The sequence below is a fragment of the Pelecanus crispus genome, chromosome 27 (assembly GCF_030463565.1).
Source record: "Pelecanus crispus isolate bPelCri1 chromosome 27, bPelCri1.pri, whole genome shotgun sequence".
In the NCBI taxonomy this organism is placed as follows: domain Eukaryota; kingdom Metazoa; phylum Chordata; class Aves; order Pelecaniformes; family Pelecanidae; genus Pelecanus; species Pelecanus crispus.
This window is the reverse complement of record NC_134669.1, coordinates 1,980,770-2,005,818: the sequence shown is the minus strand read 5'-3', so window position 1 is coordinate 2,005,818 and position 25,049 is coordinate 1,980,770. Positions and strand designations below refer to the sequence as shown.

Sequence of the window (25,049 nt, the reverse complement as noted above, 5' to 3'; positions counted from 1 at the left end):
AGGTGAGTTGGAGACCCAGCAAGTCAGAGCAACCTCATCTTTGACCCAAGAAATCTTCTTATCTGTTCAGGGCTTTGCCAGCTTCACGACAGCAGCAGCTTCACGCGGAAGTATTGCAGAAGCTCAGCGTGCTTTGTGGGAAATGGGATTCGTGTTCTGGAGAAATGGGGTGTGGCTCAGTGCAGCAGTGTCTTTTCCCTTTACAGAATGGCTTTGTGCTGACTAGCAAGTTGAAGCTCCGGCAATAGAAGCAGAAGGATCCGGAGTACGTGAGCTTTGCACGTGTACTCTGGTTTATTACATTCAAAAAGGGAGTTACACTCAAAAACGCTGTGAAATAAAAATGACCAAAAAAAAATATCGGTGCTTGTTGCAGCTGCCAGAAAATGACCATTTGGGAACGTTTTCTGTCCAATGTCCTACATTTCAGTTGCCTCCTGCCAGGCTACATCTTTCTACCCAGGCAATCTCCGTTTCTTGCGTTGTCCTTCATGCTAAGCAGGGCATGTTCCAGAGAGAGCCATTGGGCTTGCTTCTTATCGCTCATTTGGGTTTGTTAATGAATAGAATAAAAAGCAAATCCTGGGTTCGCTGAAAGCCTGCCAGGTAGTTCACAGCAGGTGCCTTTTCTCCAGCCTGCATGGTAAACACAAATAGATGTTATTCTCACCCCATCGCTATTCCTTTATTCAGCAGGTGTGGGATTTCAGGCCTCTCTCCCTTTCCATTGCTATTATCTGTTGCCCGTAGGGTGTTTTCTATAGGTATGTCCCGGGGTCGAAGTTCTCTGCTTTCTCAGTAGATCCCATGCTCTCCGAAGAAGGCTCAGGGGACGCAGAAGTGTCATTGACTTGAAACTTTGAGACAATCCTGGCGGTTTCCTGCGTGATCTCAAAATGTTTGAGCTGCTGCCTCCCTCCTGGGCGCTGCTTGAGTACACTTGTGTCGGCGTTCCTGCTCCTAGCGCTCTCCTCCAGCACGTCCTTCGTCGTGGAGCTGCTGTCGGTAGGGTTGCCATCTGCACCAGACTCCGTTGCCACGTTGGCTAATGCGGTAGTCCTCAAGGGCAAATTGGAAGACTTGGGAATGACCGGTTTCATTTTTGCCTGCGTTCGAATATATTTGACAGGCTGTCGGCTGAAATGGCACCTGGGCTGGGTCCCCGGGCCCGTGTCCGAATCGCTGTCTGTCTTTTCCTGCACAGAGTCCTCCAGGTCCTCCAGCTCAGAGCCAATGCTTGTATTCATCTCTGAACAAAAAATTAGACAGTTATCTTAGGAACCTAGTCTCACTCTTCTACAACAAACAATTCTGGCTGACTTTTCCTGTTAGAAAAGACACCGAAATCCCTCCTGCATTAACAAGCTTAAATGCCTCCCTCTAACAGCTTCATTAATCAGGAGCAATGGCAAGGTGTGCGTTGGAAAGAGGTATGAGAGGTGAATCGGGTTTATGTTGTTAAAGCTGTCCTCGATGCATTGAAGCCAGGAGAGCTGGCGGAGGTGACTGTGGGCTCGAGGGCTGAGGCAGCGGCGGGGAAAAGCCCTTCCTGGGAACAGCAGGAGACGCGCTCGCGTTCTCATGCGAGCTAACGCGGCGGTTGCTCTGCGGTAGGTTATCTGCACAAAGACTGAGCAGCGATGCCGAAGAGGGCCCAGCTATGCTTTCTCTGCTGCGTAATGTAGAAGCAGGCAGGCAGGAGCTGTGAAAACCAGCAAACAAGACGACCTAGAACAGCATCACGATTGCCACTTTATTTACCTAGGGCATCCACGCTTAATGCTCTGTGAGCTCCCTCCAGAGTCAGCTCATTGACGGCTTCCCTGGAAGACGAGTTATCAGAGACACAGTCCACATTTAAACCATGCTTGGAGGAGAAATTCTGTTGGAAAAAGCCACGAGTGTTTATACAGGACTCTTATTTGACATGAAGATGTTTCAGCTCCCACTTCACCCCAAATGCTGTTAGAGGCGGCAACCACCTGAGGTGAAAATACCTTGATTTCTCGTGGATTATCTAACACTTGGGGGAATAGGGAGAGAGCTTGCAGCAGGCCACAGGCCAGGGTCATGAGACAAAATGTATTCACCATCCCTGGAAGTGTTCAAAAAACGGGTAGATGTGGCACTTTGGGACACGGTTTAGTCTAGTCTACCCTTGATTGGCTTAGAGTAGACTTGGTAGTGTAGGTTAATGGTTGGACTGGATGATCTTAAAGGTCTTTTCCAACCTAAACGATTCTATTCTATTCTAAAATTATGGTTCGAGACCTGCTGACTCCAGCATTTGTGCTGCAACTGCCACAAAACTCGCCCCAGAAAGCAGCTGATGCTTTCTGCCGAGCAGCAGCACGCCGAGACCAATTCCCGTGTCCTGCGGATGCTGAAGTAGCCCGTTTCAGAACAAAAAGGGGAAACATCAGAAACCAAGTCATTAACTGTAGCACGATAATTATGGTCAAATGCAAATGGGAGGGCGAGTGAAGGACACGGGAGTGCCTGGGAGCTGCAGTTAGTATGGAACCAGTGTGAGTTTGCACAAGGAGCAGGTCACCTGGCCAGGGGCTCCAGAGGTCGCTTTCATTGATGGCTGAACAAGAGTGCCCCGAGAAGCAACTCCCCTTTTTAAAGGTTTGTGACCTAAAGGTCTGTGGAATTCAGCCACGCTGCAGAAGCAGATAAAAATGGCTTTGAAAATAGCCAAAAGCAATAGTTGTGTGTATCTCAAAGTGCTTTCTGTGAAGGTTTATTAATCCTGTCGGATTTCTGCACACCAGAAGTGAATTGCGTCTACCCTGGTGATTTTATTTCAACTCTAATCATAGTTATTCTAATTTCTGCTTCCTCAGTGAGCTGGACCCGTAGAGAAAGCAGCGTTACTGTGTGTCAGACATGGATGCGGTCACGGCAGACACGCTGTCTTGCACATAAGCACCCATGACTCAAAAGCAGGAGGCAGAGTCCCCGAACCCAGATCTCACTCCATTCGGCTTAACTTTAGGAAAGTCATTTCCTCTTTCTTGCTCATCAAACCAGCTGCGAAAAGGAAAGAAAAAACCAAACCCACTGTGTCCCAGCTCGGGGATGCTATGCCCATTTGTGTTTTTAAAGTGCTGTGAAATAGGTTGTGAAATATTGTGAGGAAAGAGCCGTGGAGCCCGGGAAGAATGCAGAACACTCGGTAGTGGGTGGGGGAAGAACCAGGGTCTGTGGCCACTGCTCGGGGATGCAGCAGAGCCCTGGAGGGCTGCACCGGGGAATGCGCTGGGTCTTTAGTGCACGTAGCCGCTTCCAAAGTTCTAGAGCTGTTTACAGAGAGAAACAGCAGTGTCCTAAGCAATTTGGTATGCAGAACCCCGCAATTTTTCAGAATGACTGGGATCTAAAACATGGAGCAAAACCACCATCCAGAGTGGTTTGAGAAGCTGCTGAGTGATCTGTGGCTTACAGCTTTTTTCCTGGTTCTCCCACTCCATGTGCAACAGGCTCTCTGGGAATAACCCCCTGATAGCAAATGGTTTTGTTATCCATGAAGAAAAGTTCTCTTTAATTGCTAGTCCACCTTCCTGTCTCTACAGCAAGGTCAGTAAGCCCAGCTCAGTGTCTGGGAGCTCTACCTCTAGAGTTATATTCTGGATTGTGTCTGGGCTCTGAGGTCCTTCATCCGTTTCTGTCGATGCTTCTTGCGAAGGATTTTCACATCCAAGGGATAAGGATGAAGGCAGGTCATCCATCCCAAACACCCTTTCGTAGTTGTGAATGAGAAACTCCACAATCTGGGCTTGATACCCAGAGTCAACAAGGCATGACATTGAGACATCGCTCCCTGAGCCTGGCCGGATCAGAGTTGGCCCAAATACTATGCCCAGGTTGTTTGGGGACATCTTGTTCTCTTCGTATTTCTCTGCCACCCTGGGGAAGGGAAACAGGACTGTTAGGGGCTTCCCAAGCTCTCAACCCGAATGCACTGAGCACACAGATGGAATGCACCAAAACCCCCATTTCCTAGTAGAGAGAGAAACCCCATCTTTTATGGGGAACAGGGCTCTGGTCTGTGCAGGGAAACTCCAGAGAAAAATCTCAGAAGTTGCCTGGATCTGTCTGGATGGTGCAGCCCTAATAAGAGTGGCCACTTCTTGTGACCTGCGCTCAGAGCTGGGCGAAAGAGGGCTTGATTCATGTTATTCCTTGACCTCTTGCGCTGTGCTTTATGAAGCATTATCAGTAAGGACCTTCTGGTCCTTCTCAGTCATTAAGACTCTCTCCTAATTGCTGCAAGATGGTCCTTCCCATGAATGAATTTTTTACCCTCCTCAACTGCCTGCTTGGCTCTCCCGGGTCAAGGAAGCCCAGACGCTCTTCTCGTACACGCTTGGTGCTGTGCTAGCCGCTCCTCTGGCAGCGAGGTCTCAACAGAGATGTGTGGTCAGACCTGACGCTAACCGGCGTGACAGCCAGCACGCTCCTCACCTGTACAGGTGTGCGATAAGGTGCCGCAGAGTGTTGTAGTTGCTTCCAGGCAATTTGCTCAGCAAGTCCTTCATGCTCTGGATGGGGTCTGAAGGGAAGCCTGCGCAGTCCGACTTTTCCTCCCCGTTTTTTTGCAAATCTTTGGCAAGCGCAATGAGATCGTTATAGAGCTGGGACAGTAGCACCGGTGCCGAAAGCTGCAGCGAGAGGGGAGGAAAACAGCAGGTTACTTCATCCTGCTGGGCTGGCACCGAGGAATGCGGTCAGCTGAGGCCTGGCCTCCCGGCAGAGATTTGGTACCCACTTCCTTCAGGAAATGCTTCAGGACGCCGGTGATGTCGTGGGGGGAGTGCTCGGAGAGCTCCACGAGGCTCCGTCCGTTCTCGAACGCCTGGCACAGCTTTTCTACCCGAGCTTTGGATCCACTTATCCGATAGATCCCCTGCATGGTTCGGAGGGGGAGAGGTCAGGAGTTTTGGATACGGAGAGAAGACCACCAAAGCAAGAATAACTGACCACTCACCTGCACCCCGAGGGCACGGGCTTCAATTTCTGAGGTGCATTTTGCCACTATGAAGGGAACTTCCTCTGGGAAATCTCGAGGAACCTGCGTGAAGTCAATGCCGAAAAGAGGTACTCGGTTGGGCAACTTCTTGTGGCCGCAGGTGATGAGCAGGTTCTCGAGACACTTCTTGTGGCAGGCCAGGCAGCACTGAAATGGCAGAACGGCCGCGAGTTATGGTCTGGTTGTGGTCCAGCACTGCAGCAGTGGCTGAACTTGGAGGACTTCTCCTGTTCCCTCAGCCACCCGCGTCCCACCAACGCCAAGAGGGTTGTTTCAGGCAAGTGGCAGCTGGTGGCTTACTCAAGGACGGAAAAACACGCCTTGTGTCACGCAGAGGAAGAAAAAGCACGAACTTTGGAGAGGGGCCCCTCCTTCCCGCGGACCTTCAGCGAGGCGATGGTCACCCCAGGCTCCCACGCAAGGCATCTGCAGCGACACCTTCTAGCCCTCACCTCCTCGCACTCGAAGCCGCTGACCATGAAGGTGTCGCACTCCCGGCACTTGGATGGTCCCCGCAGCTTCCGGAGCCGGTGGGTCTGCGCTGCGCTGGAGAGGACGATGTTCTTAAACTGCTGCTGGGATGTACCGTTTTCTGCAGAAAGAGCATTAAAGCATGAAAAGGAGCCGATACGCAAGCATGGTTTCCACCTCGTGAGTCAAATATATGTGTGGCTTACCATTTTCAAAAGTTTGCAAGGAATCTCTCTCTTCAAAATCATCCGAGGAGGACATGGTGCTGGTGGATGGAGCTTTCAGCAATTTCCTATTAGAGTTTCCTTGAGAAGAGAGAAAATATAAACAGCTGTTCTTGTCCTCATGATGCACAAAGTGGGGCAGTGTAGACTTTATTCCTGTTTTAGGCTTTTGGGCAATATTAGGCAAGAATTTCTGCGGCTCTCACCTGGGCTAGAATTGGGAGAGTCGAGGGACCGGGATTCACAACTCCCACCGAGGCTTTCTGTGTCGCTGCAGAGGGATTTGTTCGCACCTGCGGAAGGTGGGTACGGTGACAGACCATCCCGAGTGCTCTAGGGATACTTCAACACGGGGTTGAAGTCCAAACCAAGCTCCCAAGAGAATCCATAAATACTTGTCAATATTTTCTCCCAGTCTGAGCAAAACCTTAAGCGCTGCCCTAAGAATTTGAGAATCTCTCTCACCTCTTTGGCTACTAATCTAAACTAAACTACAGCGACTCAAGAGAAAATTGGGTCATCTTTAATAAATTCAACCTACTCTGTTCGCCGTTTGTGGAGAACTGCTTTCTGGACGTATCTTCTGGAGTGCTCGCATCCTTTGCTGCAGAAGAGGGTCCGGCGTAATGCAATGCCATCTTCTTTTTGCTGCTGGGAGGGGACCTGAGAAGGGGTTACAAACAATTTTCCAGCAGTGACGAATAACGGACGGTATTCCATCACCGAGGTGCCTAATGGGTACCTGAGACAAAGCACCTGTTTCGGGCAGCTTACAGGTGTAAGCTGAGTTTTCAAGGAGGCTATAATAAACACTTGCACAAAACTAGGAAAACAAATTTGTTCAATATAATTTCACCTTTTCTATCCGCAGGCAAAATTTAGAAATCAAACAGCACCCATGTGAGAAAAGAGCGATCCAAATCTTTGGCAAATGGTAGAAATAACTGAAGGGACACGGTACGAAACAGCTGCCCTGCTTTTACTGATGTTGGTCCCGTGCTCGGCAGAAGGACCCAAGCGCACCTTTAGAGATCTGTTCTTCATTAGCGGAGCTACGCAGAGAGACGATCCTAACATCTGAGGCTGTGGGCTTTTCTGTAATTAGCAATCACAACGCTGCAGCGTTGCTAGTGACTTTATAAATGTGGTTTAAACTTTTTGGTTTTTTGCTCTGTGCACTATATGTTTCTGACCTTTCAGCTAGGAGTAAGGTTTCCAATTTTTTTTTTTTTTTTTTTTTTTTTTTTTACCTCTGCCCTCCAGAAGCGAGTGGCTCAAATTCAAACACTTCCATATGAATGTCTTTCTTCTGCAGAGCCTGAATGAATTCCAGGTATTTCTCGCCCACTTTGTATGGCTTGCAGACCTCAGACAGGTACTGGTATCCCACTGGAATCTGTTCCGACTGGGTCTGCCGCTGCTTGAACATCCTTAAAGTGACCTTGCAGGGGAAAGAAAACAAAAAGTCCCATTGCTAGTCAAAGCCCAGGTGCTTTTTCCTCCCTTGGATCTCACAGTCATTTATCAGTCTTCAGTTTTTCATTACTCAAACTCAGTTACCTGCACTTCTGCTTATTGATAGTTCTACTTAACAGGTCAGATAAATATTATTTGTCACTGTTTCTTGTTCTAGGATTCTTTTCCCCCTAGACTTTTTCTGTGGATATCTGTGTCCTCAAAGCAGTAGTAATTGAAAATGTGATTATGTATCTGAGATTTTTTGGTAGCAGGTTGGTAGCAAAGCAATGTCCAGAGCACTTCCCTAATTTCAGCTGCTTGAGAATGGTCACTTATAGGGTGGTTCAACAGTGAAATGGCAAAGAGCCTAGAGGTCTTATCCCAAACAGGAGTTTCCCTGAAACGAGGATTAGAGGAGAAATTATGAGGCTACACGTACCCACGTCAGCACCTCATCCCCTTGGTAAATGAGCTTCCGAATGTGGGAGACGATCCGTGCTCGTACTTTCTCCAGTTCTTGCCGTCGAAAGTTGGCATCGCTGATGCACATCTTGTACAAAACTTCTGTTTCCTGAACCTGTGTGTGATCAGAAATGGAGCAAAGGAGGAGAAAGTGACCAGGACGGGTGGGAAGATGCCGTAAGACAGTGTGTGGGATGGCTGGGAATACCAGCAGCCTGGTCTGAACTCGTCACCTTGGCTTGTGCCTCCTCGCAAGAACGGCGTCGCTTCTCCAGCTGCTTGGTGGCACTGCCAGGGTTGGCGACGGCTGCGCTCTGGTATTCGTCCTCCGCCTTGGCACTCAGTTGCTTGGCTTTCTCCAGCTCCTCGCAGCGCTGTATGTATTGCAGGCGGGACTTGCGCAGGGATGACAAGGATTCATTCTTGAATAGGAGAAGGAATGGGTTTAGGAAGCTCAGCGAGGCAGCGGGAGGAACAAGTCACAGCAGTACTCTGCTTATAAGGAAAGTGCCTGTCTCTTGGTTCAAATGGGCATTGTCGTTCCAATGGACATCAGTACTCCCCCTCCCTTTCCTCCCAAAGTTCGGGAGCTCTAAGGGACCCCTGGGTTTCCTGGGGCTGAGTAGAGAGCTGGCCGTCCTGGATCACGTTCTGCAAGGTGCCCAGGAGCATCCTCCTCCCCGGCGGGGAACCCTGGAGAACAGGGCTGATGGTGAAGCGCTAGCAGGGTGTGCGCGGCCGGGTTGTGGCAGGGGGCCGCAGGCACGGAGCCTGCCTTTGCAGGGGGTCCCTCTCTGCTGACGGCAGCCTCGTGCCAGCGTGTGCAAACCCAGGCTGCATCCTCGCTCTGCCAGCCTCTGCAGCCGGCAGGAGGTGATGGGATCTGGCAGGTAGCACAGGCAGGATGGCACAGGAATGCCGCTAGCACTCCCCCTTTTTTTCTAAAAAAAGTACTTTTATTCAATAGCAGGATGTGTATTATGTTATTTAGTTACTGCTTGTTCATAAACGTTTGTTTTCAGTGTTTTGAGCCGTGACTGGCGTGAAGGTCAGGCCCATCTATCGGCATCTTACCATTCTCTTTTGCTCCTTTGTCCACTGATCTTTGAATTCTTTCCTCCACTTCTCAATTTCATTCTTCTTGGCTGAGAGGGGCTGCGGAGGAATAACAGTTAGGACGGCAACAGTTCCTCATGAGGCAGGAAAAAGTATCTGACAGATGAGGGCGTGACGTTAGAAAGCAAGCCTTGCGAGATGCCTCTTTTTCCCGTAAACTTGGTGTGCATTTCCTTCTTTCATCCCCTCCACCCCCACGGACCGGGATAAATCGCTTCATTGGGTCTCTGCATTGCTCCCGTCTAATCTTTTGGCAAAGTTGTCGAGTCTGTGCAGAAATACAGTACCTGGTAGAATTCCTTCTGTTGGAGCAATCCTGCAGTCTCAGTAGCTAAATTCCCAATCTTTATGTCATGTTCCAGGACCATTGTGTATAGCACCTGAAGAGGCATGTTGTGCTGCAGGAACCAAAAAAGCAAATATAAAATGATGGATAATCACTGCAGCTTTCCTAAATTTAACAGCTTTTGGTAGCTATGACCATGATCTATCATCAGAAAGGTGAGAGCATCTGCACTGGTTAAACGAGGCGGGGTATTTCAGACAAGACAGCAGGATGCTGGAAGCAGAAGAGCTTTAATGCTGGGCAGTGTTGTACTGACTCTTGGGGAAGAGTGGCTGGGAGCTGCCTGGCTGAAAAGGACCTGGGGGTGTTGGTCGACAGCGGCTGAACATGAGCCAGCAGTGTGCCCAGCATCCTGGCTTGTGTCAGGAATGGTGTGGCCAGCAGGAGCAGGGCAGGGATCGTCCCCCTGTGCTCGGCGCTGGGGAGGCCGCACCTGGAATGCTGTGTCCAGTTTTGGGCCCCTCAGCACAAGGACATTGGGGTGCTGGAGCGTGTCCAGAGAAGGGCAGCGGAGCTGGGGCAGGGTCTGGGGCACAGGGCTGGTGGGGAGCGGCTGAGGGAGCTGGGGGTGTTCAGCCTGGAGAAGAGGAGGCTGAGGGGAGACCTGATCGCTCTGCAGCTCCTGACAGGAGGGGGCAGGGAGGGGGTGTTGGGCTCTGCTCCCAAGGAACAGTGATAGGACGAGAGGAAATGGGCTCAAGCTGTGCCAGGGGAGGTTTAGGTTGGATATTAGGAAAATTTCTTCACGGAAAGGGTGGTCAAGCACTGGAACAGGCTGCCCAGAGAGGTGGGGGAGTCCCCATCCCTGGAAGCGTTCAAAAAACGGGCAGAGGTGGCACTTGGGGACATGGTTCAGTCTGGTCTGCCCTTGACTGGTTTAGTGTGGGCTTGGCAGTGTAGGTTACTGGTTGGACTGGGTGATCTTAAAGGTCTTTTCCAACCTCAACGATTCGATGATTCTATGACTCCTTGCCAGTTCATCCTTCTATCTAATTTTCCAAACAATCACTCTGTGTTATAAGCCCATAGAATAAAAAAAAGGGAACTGTTCAAATACTGAGAGTTTTAGGAAGGTTTTTGGAGGTATATTTGCTTAAGCTGGACTCTACAGGCAGTTCACGCGCGCGGACATTTGCTGCTCCTCCGAAGAGAACCCCATGCAGTGAAGCAGGAGCATCTCAAGGACCCGTACCTGCTGGAAGATGGCATTTCGCCCCGATTCTGCTATCTTCACCATCCCTTTGGCAAACTCTGTCTCTGTAAAAGGGCAGAGTGGGTTAGACACCGGATTCACGGTCGCAGAGGTGGGTTTGTCAAAGCCCGAGGTCATTCCAGTCAATTAGGATTATTCAGGGAAAAAATTCTGACTCCGTGTCTTTATCTTCACACAAAAGCAACTAAAAGGGTTGATGTTTGGCCAGTTTCTCACTGGTACACTTTTGCTTGCAACTGTGTGTTCTTGGCTGTGATTTAAAAAAACCCAAACCTATTGACAAGCGTGTGGTCTCCCAGCTGGTTCTGTGCACGGACTCACCGTAGCTCAGACGTTTTTCAATCCAGCTGAGCAGCTCTTTGACGTATTTACACCACATTTTGGCATATTCGAGGGCTGCGTCGATGCCACCTTCACATTTTATCAGCATTTCGTCTGCCTCCTGAACTGCAACAGAATAAATCCAGGTTTGGAACAGCTCTGGCTGATGGGGCAGAGGCTCCCCCAAGAGTGGCAAAATTGGAGCCTCGAGAGTTGGTGCTGTGAAGTACTCGGATAATGGCCATAAAAAAGGTCTTTTGCTGAGCAATGTCATTATGATCTACTTCACGGCGACCCCAGGCTGTCCCACCCATGGAACCACACGAGTTCCAGGCAAATTACACGGGTACATTCCTCTGCACTGCCCCCCCCGCCCCGGCCCCTTTAATTAAATATTTAGATTGAATTTGTTTTGAAAACCAAAAGTGAAGGACCTAACAGGTTACTGGGGAGTTGCAGGAAGATTCTGAGACAGATCTGTCACGCTGCAGTGAACAAATCTAAACACATTTCAAGCTGAAATCTGTGAGAAAGCAGCTTGGAATTTTTTTTTTTTTCTTCATAGGGCCTTTATATGAAGAAAAAACAATTTTACGTTGCATTTTATGATGCCAGCGACGAGGACGGCGCTGGCGAGAACCTTCCCAGCGCTTCAGAGTACTCCACGTTTCACTGGGTAGATCCTTACGGTGCTTAAAACCGGCAGCGCTTTGGGAATCCGTGTCTCGGTATTTAGGAATCGAGACCTCGTGAGAAGCTCCTTCAGGAGGTGTTAATGGCTGAACGGGGGAGGATCTGCTGGAGGAAGCGGCAGCGCTACGGAGCTCCAACCGGCGCCCGCAGCCTTGCTGGCCGCCAGCCCGAGCCTGATGCCGGCAGACACCGGCGTTAGCATCCGTGTCCTTAGGAGGCTGCCGCGACCGCTGCCAGGTGATGGGCTGCGTGCTCTCACGTCACCTCTTTGATTTTTAATTAGCAGTGTTACCTGTTATGTCTGCCTGCACTTGCCTCTCTGAACTGGTTTTGCTCTTGCAGAAACTTTCACTCAGCTGGGGGGGGGGAGGAAAAAAAAAAGAGGAAAATGATGAAATAAAAATGAGTATTCAGAAATTCAGAGGATTTTTCAAAAAGGCCAGCCAGAGTGCTGCTTTTGCTTAGCTAAGCAACCCAGTGCAGTTAAAATAGCCTGAGATTTGACAGAGGGAAGGTAGCGTGGTATAAAAGAACAGAAACTGCAAACAGAAACACGGAGGAAACGCGTCGTTAAGGCAGAGAGATCGAGGCTGGAATAGGGCTGCCAGACTGAAAGCTAGCAGCTCTTATTTTACAATAAATCACAAAATAGTTGATTTTTATTTTTAAGTTTAGCTTACAGGATAATATGATTACATGAGAACAGTCGCTGTCAGAAAAAAATTAAGTTCCTAGCCCCTTTGTTTATACAGAAAAGAGGGAAATGAGGCTGATTATCCCCAAAAGTCCCATACTGCCCACAGCAAGTGAAAAAGTTGTATTTTGAAGGTCTTCTGTTTCTTAAGGCCAAAATTTTAGAGAGTTTTGATGCGTGGCGCTCAAACATGTTTCGGGTTTGCTGTCTTGTCTGATCTTTTTCTTAGCATGCAGAACTTAAACCAGCAATTTCCACATCTTGTTTTTCAGAAAAATATAAATCCAAATGGTAAATGTCTGAATGCTTCCACTAAATGTGGAACAAAACAAAAAAAAACCTGTTGCCACCTCCATCACTGTTATAAGCAAGTGTTGTACAGTTCTTTTCCGTCTATTCAAGTAAGAGCTGTAACTATTTTTTTTCAGGTGATCACCCAAAACCAATTCTAGTAACATAGAATTTAATAACATAGAATCATGCACTTTGGCAACAGGCGTCGATAAGTTCTTTAATAAAATGGAACTCATTCTTTGCCTACCGGAACGACCTCTCCTTCTGTGGTCAGGTCTGGGTTGTCAGCGCCGTCAGCGTCACCGAGGAACATGTCAACCGTCCTGCGCGATGGAAAAGAACGCAATTAAATAAATGAAGGTTGCAACGACCCAGAAAACTAGCTCAGCCCTGTTTCTCTACGTACGCATTTCCAATTGAGATTTCTATGGCATCCAGGCTCCGGAATATCTCACTGTACCGCTTCCTGTTTTCAGGTGTGCTCTCTTGATTGTCGAGCCCTGGAGTTGGAGAAGGAATCATTTCACTCAAGCGCCTGACCTGAAGCTGCCCGAGTTTGACAGGACGGTTTCTCCAGGTGCAGGGGAGCGTGGCTGAGCCCTGCTGTCCTGCGTGGGTTCGCAGGGAAGCGACAAACTGCGATGGCCTGGCAAAGCACAGCAAGGTGAGGCTGAGGGTGAGACGGGATTCAAAAAAAAACTTGGGTAACAGTAAATTCATCAAGGTTCTTTGGGCAGAAACCCCAGAAAACAAGTCTGCAGGTGCCCAGGGGAGACACCTAAGCTGATTTTAGGGCTTGCGATCAGACCCAAGATCAGCTGCGAAAACCGCACCGCAACGTTTATCGTAGCCGCTCCGAGCCGCAGTCGCACCGCTGTCCCTAGCTCGGTGCCGGCAACGCGCCGGCAGACGCGATGGAGGGGCCCACAGGGTGCAGCGGCATGCCCTGCGCTCGATCGAACCCGCGCGCGCGCCGTGCAACGCGCGTCGGCGGAGCCGCGTGCGTAGGAAACGCCGGGCGTTCCCGCGGCCCGGCGGTGCGCGGGCTGGGCTGCGGTGCAGAAGTTGCTCGCTCCTCGCGCGTCATGCGTGTGTGTGTCACAGTTTTATGCGCAGGGACCGTTTCTCCGTATCATACGTGCTTATTTATGGTGATAATCTGCATTACAAAATCCTGCATCTCGTTCGGTCCCCGGCAGGTACAAATTATTGGGTGTGCAAAATATAAAATAAAATATAAAATACTGGTGGGCTTGTCCCCACCTGAGGGGCAATGCACTCCTGCCATGCATCTCTGTAAGCTCTAAGCATGTTCTGCCCGTGGTTGCGTGTAGCGGGGGGGAGGCGAGCGCATGCATTTTACATGGGGTGAGTGATGCTGTTAATCTCACTTTCCACTCTCTCATGCGTTTGTCACGGAGGGCTGAAACTAAAATTGACTCAGGCTGAAAGTTGCTGTGGTTAAAAAAAAAAAAAAAAAAAAAGGAAAAAAGTTTTAATATATGAAACTGGGCACAATTGGCAAAAACAAAAGAAAACTTCACTCTTCTTTGTCCTTTTGACATTCCAGGAAACAGGATGTGGTTGACCTAAATCTAGAGTTGCTTCACTGGTAGCTGAGTTTTTGCCAGCGAGCAGCAAGTACTTGCAAAAGTTGCTCAAATGATGTTTGGTAGAAAAGTTAGTTTGTGTCTCATTTAGTTATAGCTACTGCTGGGCCTTGTCTCGGTCCTGCAAAATACGGATTTTTCAAGTCCGGTTTTGATTAGGAGCTGGCCTGCCGTTAAGCGAGGTCTCTGCGCTCAGTCTTGCACTTTCCAACACAACATCTGAATTTTTCCACTGGAGCAAATCTCCTGTTTCTGCATAAAAGGACTCTGCTGACCCCAGACTTGCAGAACCACGTTGCCTCCGGGAGAGGACGATGACTCCGGGAAACCCCCAGCACGCAGGGGAAGACCCAGCCACGGGGCACCCGCCGGAGCAGCAGTACGCTCCCGGTCATCTTCCACCCTTCCAGCCAAAACGGTGCGGAAGAGCACAAGACTGGCTTGTCTGTGCTGGTAATAAGGGAGACTATGAGCATGTACATATGCATGCGTATCTTTTTTTACTCTGTAAAGACAATGCAAAGAAAGGATTTGAAGAGAGGACATACGATTAAAAGAAAGATGGGGAAGTATTAGGGATTTTGTTCCACAAAACTCCTTGTTTGGTATCAAATGAGAAAGCTCTCTGCCAGTCGTATAGTTAGGGTGTCCGAGTTGCACACATCAACCTATCGTCAGCTTAAAAATAGAAATAACTGTGAAGAAGGCTGGGCGGGACGCTGAAGCCGCACTTCCACTCGCAGTCAGCGCTGAGCAGCACGGGCCAGCTGCCGTGTTCCCTTCTGCATCAAGAAATGAGCTGGGAACGCTCCTCGCTTACTCGCCTTTGCTGAGCAAATAAGTTTTATGCTGGCCTTGTTCTTTAAACGTTTTCCGAATGTTTTACTCAAAGTGGAATGAGACACTGAAAATGTGTGAAGGCGCGCTTTGTTTTTTACCGTAAACCACTGAGGTCTGAAGGAACTGCAAGAAACTGCTCAGAATGGCCTGCCATGCTTGGGGGACCCGGGGGAGGGTTTTAAAAGCACCAGTGATGCTACTGGAGAACTGAAACTGTACCCAGCGCCTGTCCTGCTTCATCGTGATAAATCAAGGTCAGTGGGTGACCCGAGACAGGCAGCTGACCAAACATCTCATTCTGGTTTTTCTGGAAGAGACGCAAATTGTTCACAATCCAAGACGTAGCAAACCTGAGGCATGCTAATTTAATTTGCATCCTAACTGCTCTTGTTACTTTGAGCAGATGGCCATCTTTAATTTCTCTTGTTTACCACTAGCAGGGGATTGTACAACAGGAAGAAGTGACTCAACCTGAGCCGCGCTGGTGATGGGCAGAATGAAACATTCTGCTTTTGAAAGCAGCTATTGTGAGGGTGCCGTAAGATGAGCAAGAACCTCAGGTTCTCAAAAGTCTTTTGCTTCATCTCACTAGGATAATATTACATGTAATACTGTAAAAGTAGGAAGGTGGAAAAATTGGATGTAAAAAGTTTTCCTAGCCTTGCTGCAGCTGATGTTAGAGCTGCATTCTCACAAGTTTAAACACGCGCCTCCCCCTCCGCAGCCCCTTTGTCCTTCAGGAGCAGCACCAGTTTGTCCCGTCTATTTGAAATCTTTCGAGTGGTTTTTTGGCACGTGCAGGTCTGGGCCAAAACGATTCCTTGTGCCTCATCCGTATCTCCTCAAGGAAGTGAATTGCCTCGAATGTATTGCTCTTCGTGGTCACAGCTGTCATCAGTCAGCCCGCTGTGGGACGCCTTCAAGATGTCCCTTCCTGATGAGCCGTGCGCTCCTGACTGCCCTCTCGCTAAGTATGTAAACATCTGCATGCATTTTCCTGTACTGGAAGGAAAACGGAGCCCCTGCGCCTGGCAGGCTTGCAGAGGCTCCCATAAATACCCATAAAGTAATTCATCTTTCAAATCCGGATGAAAGCCCTTTGCCTCGACCAGCGAGGATTAGGCAGCAGAGCATCCGCTGGGATGTAGGACCACGGGCCTGGAAGAGACTCCGGCTCAGTCCTTTGTTCACTACGACTCTTGCAGCCTTATTTACAAATGGACGCTTTGGTTTAAAACCAGTTATCTTACTGGACAACCCTGTGACAGCTGGAAGGCTGATCTAGAAACTAACTCTCCTGGAGATTAAAAACCATCTGTGTTTCTTGAAGGGCAGTGTATCCTCCTCCTTCTTCTCTTAGCCGATTCCCGCAGAAACCTCTTCCAGCGCCGGCACTAGACCTGCATCCTAAAGGAGAGCGTCTCTGCGCGGCCAACGCTCTCGCCAGAACAGGCCAGCCGTCGCGCGAAGTTCTGCCCCGTCCTTGGACGGACCAGGCTCTCATCTCACCTGCATCATCTACCTTCTGGAAAGCTCGCCACCCTTCTGCTCTGCCTTTTGCCGCCGGTACGGGGAGAACAAGCTCCCGCGGTGGTGGGTGTGCAGGGTGTCGAGGATATTTTTAGCAGGAGAAGCTCTTGTTCTGCCATTCAGCAGAAGCATCACTTCCCTTTCAGCCGCAGTAACCATGAAATGAGGTAAATGCCTAAAACCCTGATTCAGCGTGGTGCCATTGCCAAACCTTGGCATCACAAGCCTGTTCCCAATAGCGCCTTCCTCTTCTCTGCGCTCAGTCTTGCACTTTCCAGCACAACATCTGAATTTTTCCACTGCAGCAAATCTCCTGTTTCTGCATAAAAGGACTCGCGCTTCTTAGCAGCGTCTGTGTAAAATCCCCTGCTTGCTAAGCCACAATGTGGTTCAAACCAAATTAGGCCAAGTAAGTCTGAAAACTCTCAAATTGTCGTCCCCCGCTGCTACGTGAAATCCTCCCTCTTTAACCAAGATATCCCTCAGTGAGACTCCAGTGCTGCCTAGATCAGCATCTCTGTCTATCTGAGGAATAACGGTTTTGAAACAAAAATAATCCGGGTTCCTTGACAATGGTTTTGCAAAACCAAGACCACTTCCCATCTGTCATTCTGATTTCTCGTCTTCTCTTCCTACTACAGTGGAACAAAGGCCCTGGCAAAAACTGAATTTACAAATCAGCTAATTTTTGAGGAGGTTGGAACCGCTACCGAACAGTGCGATCACCCACAACTGACAGGAAATACGAGCGAGGTCAGACGTCTTAAATAGCAGTGGGTATTAACAAGGGGATTAATGAAACATGTCGGGGAGGGGGAAAGGAGAATTTCCACTTAATACCTCAATTCCTTGAAAAAGGTGTGCACGCTGCAAATGTTTCTGAGATGTCTGACAGCAGAAACCGAGTGCAGGTGTGTGAATTTGCAAAATAAAAATGAGGTGATTGCCAGCTTTAGAGGAAAATATTAGTAAACCAGACTTGTCTTGATAGATGGCAGCTCCCTGCAGTACTTAATTACTTAAAACCCCTTGCTCTTTACGTAAGGAAAGTACAAATACATTAAACTTCTGGCTGCTTGTTTCTTAATATTAAGAATAAAGAAACGTTAGCAATGGTAAGAAGAATTTAGACTGGCAGTGAAGCACAGCAGATGCTTGCAGTACTGGAAAACAGTAAAAGGGCCTCCCAATTAGCAACAGAAGGATGAATCTAGGACGCTTACTGGCTAAAAAAATAAGACTGAACAGAATAATTTCTAGCAGTCATTTCGGTTTTGCAAAAGAGCTGTCAAATAAACTTCCTTTAACGGATGAGATTTTTGTTGATAGGGGCGCTCTGTGGATACGGCACACTTGGATTTCTCGAGGGCATTTGACTTTTACAGTCATGTCACGTTCCGGGTGGCATTCTTGGTCGCATGTTAAAAACTGTTTCACTGACAAACCTAAAAATCCATCTTTAATCAACGTATGGGGTTGTTTCTAGAGGGATCTCGGAGAGAGATTCCTGCTTTTTGGTGGGTTTGTTAAATGATCGGACTTGCGCCATCGTCTCTCCTGCTAAAGTGCTTGATGAGACCAAGATTGTAGGCCAAGAAGCAAGGCAGCAATTTATTACAGAGTCTTTAAGTGGCCTCAGAAATGGTTATGCTTCCACTGCAGCATATAGCTGAGCATCCACAAATTAGATGTAGATGTCCTGTCGCCAGGCTGGAAGTCTCTGCCCTGAAAAGCAGAGAGGAACACAACGGGTCGTTGCCTAACATGAGCTTCACATGCAATGCTGCGGAAAGAGGACCTCTGCAAGCTCGGGGTGCGTACAAAAGGGGAACATCGAGCACAAACAGGCTCTGCTTGCGCCTCTTCACACAACGCTGGGCGAGGAGCACGCTAGCTGCCAGTGTCAGTTCTGACAAGGGGCTGTGCAGACGTTGCGGAAGACACAAAAGCGCTCTGTAGGGCAAGAGTGGGCAGCAAACTGGTCTCAAAATACAGTTGCCAAACCAGCTCAGCTTATTCAGTTTATCAAAGGCACCGAGGCATCCTTTAACTATCTGCGTGTATGGTCACGAGCTGTAGAAATTCTGCTAATGGTTTTTCAGTTTTCATGACAAAGACGTGACAAGATCCAGCTGCTGAAAGGCAAGCTGAAATAAAGAGTTTTCTAGCTACAGGGGTAATGATGCATTTGAATGTGACAGCAGGGAAAGGACTAAGGTCGCTTGCTGTGTTTCCTTCATTACAGAGACAGTCAGATTTTATTTTTTTCACCTCTCTGAAGCACCAGGGACCAGCCCCTGTTGAAGATGGGGCTCTGGCAGGAGGGACTCGTGCTCTCAGGTGGTACAGAGACCTCTTAGATGCTCCATCGGGGAGCGTTACTCTGATTCAAACTGACTATGTTCATAATTGAGGTTGTCACCTTTGAGAACAAGGCCATCCAGCAAATTTTTGTCAGAGGGACTTGAGCTGGTGATATGCAAGTACCAGCGTTATGTACTTCCAATCTCGTAAGAGAAAACGCTGCACCTTCTGCCTCCTGAAAAAGGGGTTTGCACCCTTTCCTCTTTACATAAGTCAACGTCCTGTACAAACGCATCAAATACTTTCATCTGTCAGAGAAAGACTTAGAGAACTGAGAACTGAACAGTTGGGATCTTCATGGAAACCCCACTCAAGAGGAACTTACAGCTGTTTTCTAGCACCCGTATTTCCTAGGTGGCTCACAGGCCAGTCTGCATTATATGTCACATCATGCCCCAAAAGCTTACATTACAAACAGAATAAAAGGTTGTTTCAAACGCCATCACATACCACTTGGTTCTGGCTCTCCCATGGCTGAATCTTCAGTGTTTTGGTTTGAAAGCAGCAGAATCCCAAATGACCCAGCTTTGACTCACAGCTGAATTAAGTAAAACACAAATTCTTGGTCAGATCAGACGTGAAGAAATTATCCCGAGGCCCATGATAGCTGCATGTGGAGAAGACCTCCCCGAAATAACTGGCAGAAGTGCCCGCCGGTGAGTGTAGCTGCTGTACCCAAACTGCTTCCTGCAGATACGCTTACGAGTAAGGAAGCAGCGTGCAGCGCGCATTCGTTTGGTCACGCAATTTGCATAATTCGAGCATGTCTGATAAACAGCAAAGAAGGGACCGTTTCCGAGTCTCCTGGCTTCGGTGCCTGCAGCTATCGCGGCAGCCCCGCTCCTGCTTCCTAAGAAACACCTGTGCTCCCGATATACCCAAGGAACCACCGAGAAACTGCCGGTGGGGAGGGGAGAGGGCTGCTAGGTTAAAAGAGGAGGCAGAAGGGAAGGGACGAGCACCGCGGGCAGGGGCTGGGCCAGCAGCGGTCCTTGCCCGAGCCGCTGTTCCTCTGCTCCCTTCGCCGGCGCGCAGGTGGAACGGAGCCTTCTCGGAGATCGCAGCCCTGCTCGGCTTCTGCCCAGCAAACCGAAATCTAAACTTTTGAAGGTTTCTTCCTTAAGTCAAAACAAGTCTTGATTTTTGTAGGTTATTGATGAGCTAGGGCAAAATCTGTCACTTGCGTCAAGATGTTTCTCAGCCTGGGAGCGTTCTCCAGGTGGTGGACAGGGATGTGAGCATTTAAATCTGACTACCCCTCGCGCTGGGCGATACGCTCCAGCTCGCAAGCAGTCGATTTACTGGCTGCGAGCGCGTAGCTAGCGCTGCCATCTTTAAAACTGGTGAATTTTGCCTTCTGTCTAAGAATGCTGGCAGTGATTTAATGATGAAACTGTCCTGTGGGGAATAGAAAACGTTTATTCAAAGATTATGGATCAAAGCGAGCAGAAACAAAGTGAACTTTTGCCTTCTGCAAATATTAGAGAAACTGACAGCAAAAATGTGCCCACCAACAAACTTGTGCTCAGCAGCGAAGCTATTAATTTTTAATAAAAATAATGAATAATTTAAAAAAAAAAAAGTTTTCTTATGCAACCTAAAAGTATGCTTGGGGCTCTGGGCTCCCAAGAAGCAGTTTCCCTTTCCTCGGCATCTGCTGAAGACTCAAGTAATGCTGCTAAATTTCTTCTGCGGAATTTCTCCCTGCAGTTACGCCACCAGGCAAATCTACAGGCTCTTCCGTCACGCTACCTACAGCCAGACACAAGTCAGAGCTAAGGTTCAGCTGGGCTTACTAGCATTAACACTTGTTTAATTTAAAAGACATCCTAGAATCTGAGTCACTGCTTCGGTGATGAACGTTTCAGGCTCAAGTGAATGCGGCGCGTGTGAACTCTGGCGGTTTCTGCTCAGACTCTGGAGGTAACGGCTGGCTTTTTAAAAAAAGACAAGAAAATTGGGATGCGTAACGATGGCAAAGTGCTGCCGGGATCAGCGGAGGGGCCAGCACGATGAGTTTCTCTTATCAAATCTTCCCTAGCCTGTGTCTCAGTTTCTTATGCTCAACTGGTACAATTACAGGTATGTGTAGTGTAATTATCATACCCAGTTTGCAAAGGGCTTTACTTACAGATAAGTGCTATAAAAAGTGGTTTTCTACTGTAAAGGCATTTATAGCCAAAAGTATTGCAACATAGTACGGCAACGCTCCTCCGACTAATTATATTAAAAAAAGCTAATAAAAGCTGACACAAAGCAAGAGGTGTGGCTCCTTATTTACCAGAAACATGAATCAGGATCCCGATTCCCAGTCCCACCAGACTGTTTCCTAGACATTCTGGCTGAATTAGTACGTCTTTTTTGGGGGGGATAAAAGTGGAGGTGGTAAAACCCTAAACTTTCTTTCGCAGGTCAGAGGCTGACGAAGGGGAAGTACGGGAATTCTTGAGAAATGGCCGATCTTCCCCTTCCGAGCTACCAGAGAGCTGTGTTCAGCGTGGTGCTGCGGTGCCCTGACCAGAGGGAAGCTGTAGCAGCAGTCTCTCCGCTTGCGGGTGCGGTCCCACCAGCGCTGATCGTGGAGCAGAACGCTGCTTCGGCGGCTCTCCTGCACCGAGCCCCTCCGGCGCAGCCCGCAGGCTCCTGCTGCATTTCTAACAGGTGCATTTCTTTAAATTCCTACTTTAGACCCAGCACGGTGGCACGTAGCCGCAGGAGCAGCCCCCTGTGAGGTCTCATTAAACTTCCCTTTACGTCACCACTGCTGTTTTGTAAGACAAGTAACATTTTCACGTCGGCAAGTCTTTTGAAGGCTGGGGAGGAAAGAACAGGGAGTGAAGGCGGCGGTGTGGTTAGTGCACTTTCCTTCCTTCCAGCTCCCCGCCGAGAGCCTCATGCTGGTCCTGCCTCTGCTCGTACGCAGAATATGGGCACAGGGCGTCCAGTGCTTCCTCCTGAAGCTCATCTGACCCCCAAAGCAAAGGCCAGCAACCCCCATGCTTTTCATAGAATCGTTGAGGTTGGAAAAGACCTTGAAGATCATCCAGCCCAACCATTAACCCAACATCACCAAGCCCACACTAAACCAGTCAAGGGCAGACCAGACTGAACCATGTCCCCAAGTGCCACCTCTGCCCGTTTCTTGAACGCTTCCAGGGATGGGGACTCCCCCACCTCTCTGGGCAGCCTGGTCCAGTGCTTGACCACCCTTTCCGTGAAGACATTTTTCCTAATATCCAATCTAAAATCTTCTGAGGAGGCTGAGACTAGTTTTCAGGTGAGGATTTTCCACTAGGTTCAAGTCTATCTGAGCTCCCAAGGCAGTCACGGGCAAAACGGGGATAGAAAGAGCGTTACGGATTCATATTCAAACCATCAAACCGAGGTGGTCAGCGTGGCGTAGGACACTACCCTTGCCTCCCAGAGGCTGTTAACAGTTTCTTAATTAGCGCGGAGCGCCTGCACCCCTTGGAGGTCTGCGTGAACGAACGGTCGCAGCCGTTCTGGGGGTCAGTCTAATTCTACCCCCCGGCCACACGCTGAGAAGCAAAGACGTGAAAACATTTTGCGCAGGGTCATACAGGAATTCAGCACCGAGAGAAGTCCTGACACACGCCTGCTCGCTCCAGCAGCCATAACCAAGCCAAGAACAGCTCCCCGGGGCCTCGTGTTTCCGTTCTTTGGTTTCACCATCCGAACGCAATGTGATTTATTAGTGGCAAACAGACAGATAGGCGCAGTTTGCCAGCACGACTGCCAACCTAAATAGAAAGGCTCTCGCGTCTAAGCCTTTATCTTGCTTTCACGTGTTTTAAAAAGCACTGCCTTCCCTAACGATGGGATCTGGATACGAATAAGCCTTGATGATCGCTGACTTCTGCTCAGCTGCGGTAGCGATGCGTGCTTTCCACGCACACGGACACCCGTTTGCGTCTGTGCTGAGCCCGTGAAAGCTTTCCATCACCGCTGAGCAGAGGGCAATAACTACGGCGCTCGTTAGGTTCTCTAAGGTTAGGGATTTACCATTGATATTGGCGATAAGGGTTGCTACGGCAGGCTGGATGGCATCCCCGGTCAAGGCAGGATATGTGTTCAGGAAGGAGGAGATGGCTTGCAGTAAGTCTGCCAGTTTGGCTTCAACAGAAGCTGAAATAACTTCTCCTAAAATTAAGAAGGGGAAAAATTACCATTTTTTTTGCATGCATAAACTCTCATCCTCACCTCTCCCAAGGTAAGCACAATGGTACAGGACCCGGCTGTTCCTAAATACTCAAGTTCTGCGCAAAACAGCAAATAACAAACTCCGAAGATCGAAGTAAGCAAAAAACCCACACGCAGCGATGGGATGGATGTGGAAATTGCCCGGTCCTTAGTCACCAGGGCCAGGACCCTCGGTGGGGCCCCACGCTGCCTTCTGTCTGTGTTCTGCTCCACGAGCCCAGGCGATGAACATCCCCGCTTCCCGCTGCAGGAGCGTCGCGTATCTTCACGTCTTCACCTCCAAAGGCCAACCTCCGAGACGAAAATGCAGCCCCAAGCCGGGCACTTGGAAAGACGCTCAGTGAAGGAGCCAGCCCAGGCAGGTTGCGTTTCCATGCGCAGCCGGCATTGTCTGGGGGCTGCTAAAAGCAAACGTCTTGCGAAGCTAAGAGCACCGCCGCAGCTACCGGTTTGCTCGAGAAGCGTGGCCAACCCAACCCGTTCGGCACGCCTGGGGTAAGGCAGTCGCCGTGCCCTAGAGCTACAGCTTGCGGCTGTGGGTGGGGAGACCAAGATCACAGGGAACTCCGGACGCCTTGGTGGAGAGGGTGGCACTTCTCCAGGAGGTTTCTTGTTCCAGCAAGTAGGTGAAGGGATTTTCTTAACGCTGCCATGCTGTACGAGGTTTCCAGAGCAGCACCGAGCCTGTGATAACTGTTTTCTTAATTCTCAGTTTAGGTCTATTTACTTGGGCTCCAGCCTGGAGAGTGTCCTGCAAGTACAGAGGCTATCCTGGGAAAAAGGAGCAGGAAAAAGGAGGAGAGAGGAGGAAAGCGCGGGACAGGAAGGCACGGCACTTCTGCTGGAGCACCTTTCCAGGCTGCGACACGCGCTTGGGCTCCCGCCACCACCAGCTGGAGCCTCTCTTCCTCTCCTGACGCTTGGACTCCTTCCCGGTGATGAATCCCAGTTTTCTCAACGGGGTTATCGCAGGCACCCTTTCTTTCAGCCAGTTTAACTCACTCGTGAGTAATTGCAGGTGCCAGTAGCACTTAACATGTTTTTGCATCACTTTTGGAGGAAACCTGTGCACTTAGATGGGTAAGTGCTCTGAAATTTTATCTATTGATGCAATTCGTTATAGGAAAAGACGTTTGCATAATTAAATATCTGCGCAGCGAGAAGCCACTCTAGATTGTCTGAGGGCTGTCTAAATTCATTGTTTTAAATAAATAATGCAGCAAGAATGAGACGGGATTGCTTTTGCTGAACACAATCTGCTTGTTTTGTAAGCAAATAAGCGGATCGAAACAGATTTACCTTTTCGGAAGAGCTCGCGCAAGTTCTGAAATCTCCTGTCGATGTTCCTCAGGTGTGTGGTGATGCGGAGCACCTCGCCGGCCGTGAGGTCCACGCAGCCGGCACCATCGCCAGCGGCAGGGCTCTGGGTCGAAGCCCAGGCAGCAGCCAGGCAGCCGGCATCGGGCTCGTGGCCGGGCGGAAGGCGTCTGCCTGGCGATCCGCCTGCGATCCGAGCGCGACCGGCGCCGTCCCGGGCTCCCGGCCCATTCATGGCGAGGTGGAGCACCCGCTGAAGAGCCTTCCCCGGTCCGGTGGGTGAGCCTTTTTCTCAGGCTATGTTTTTGGGTGCACACCTCCAAAGTCCCGCGGGCCGTGAGCACGGCTCCCCCTCATTGAAAGGAGGGGAAGCAGCATTCTGCAAAAGCAACCCGAGACGCGAGACAAAATGCTTGGAAAAAAATGGAAGGAATGGGATGAATTTTCATGCTCTCAGCATTTATTCGTTTTCTAGTTCAGTAGAGTTGCAACCAGTGTTTTCTGAGAAATGACTGAAGCAAGTTTTAATTATCAAGTTTCTTCACACCCTTTCCAGCAAATGGAAGCCCAAGGTTAGGAAACTTTTTCTTAGCAAGGCTTGGATATTAAAAACAAGCCCTGAATATCCATATGCAATAGCGCTGCATTTCCGTATCGGTCTCTCCTATTTACCATAACATTATCTGCAAGTAAAAATGTTGGTTTAGGCGAGCTGTAGAGAACGTCTTCCACCTCCTTCATTGTCCTTCCTCAGCTAAAACACGGACGAGGAAAAAGCCATCACCCCTCGTGAGAAATCTCTCAGTTTATCCGAAGTACCACGGCATCTTGGTATTTGCT

General features: G+C 49.3%; 1 protein-coding gene across 1 annotated transcript; it reads right to left on the bottom strand.

The window, feature by feature from the left end:
* Window positions 1-659: 659 nt before the first annotated feature.
* Window positions 660-24,444, bottom strand: GMIP (GEM interacting protein). The gene is made up of 23 exons (XM_075725160.1): window positions 24,192-24,444; window positions 22,695-22,832; window positions 19,122-19,166; window positions 12,734-12,827; window positions 12,575-12,650; window positions 11,632-11,695; window positions 10,647-10,772; window positions 10,305-10,369; window positions 9,054-9,164; window positions 8,725-8,805; window positions 7,884-8,072; window positions 7,628-7,765; window positions 6,981-7,171; window positions 6,272-6,393; window positions 5,937-6,023; window positions 5,713-5,811; window positions 5,488-5,627; window positions 4,994-5,182; window positions 4,775-4,912; window positions 4,471-4,667; window positions 3,618-3,912; window positions 1,762-1,882; window positions 660-1,249 (listed from the first exon to the last, which is right to left on the bottom strand). Exons 1-23 carry the CDS (start codon window positions 24,442-24,444, stop codon window positions 759-761), a joined length of 3,450 nt encoding a protein of 1,149 aa, XP_075581275.1. The 3' UTR covers window positions 660-758.
* Window positions 24,445-25,049: the final 605 nt, after the last annotated feature.

Excerpts from the sequence above, each read along its gene's own strand:
- GMIP (XM_075725160.1), bottom strand. The coding sequence starts at position 24,444 with ATGAATGGGCCGGGAGCCCGGGACGGCGCCGGTCGCGCTCGGATCGCA. Across the intron at positions 5,812-5,936 it reads CTCTCCCAATTCTAGCCCAG|GAAACTCTAATAGGAAATTG; the intron begins GTGAGAGCCGCA and ends TCTCTTCTCAAG. Across the intron at positions 1,883-3,617 it reads TCCAGAATATAACTCTAGAG|AATTTCTCCTCCAAGCATGG; the intron begins GTAGAGCTCCCA and ends TTTTTCCAACAG.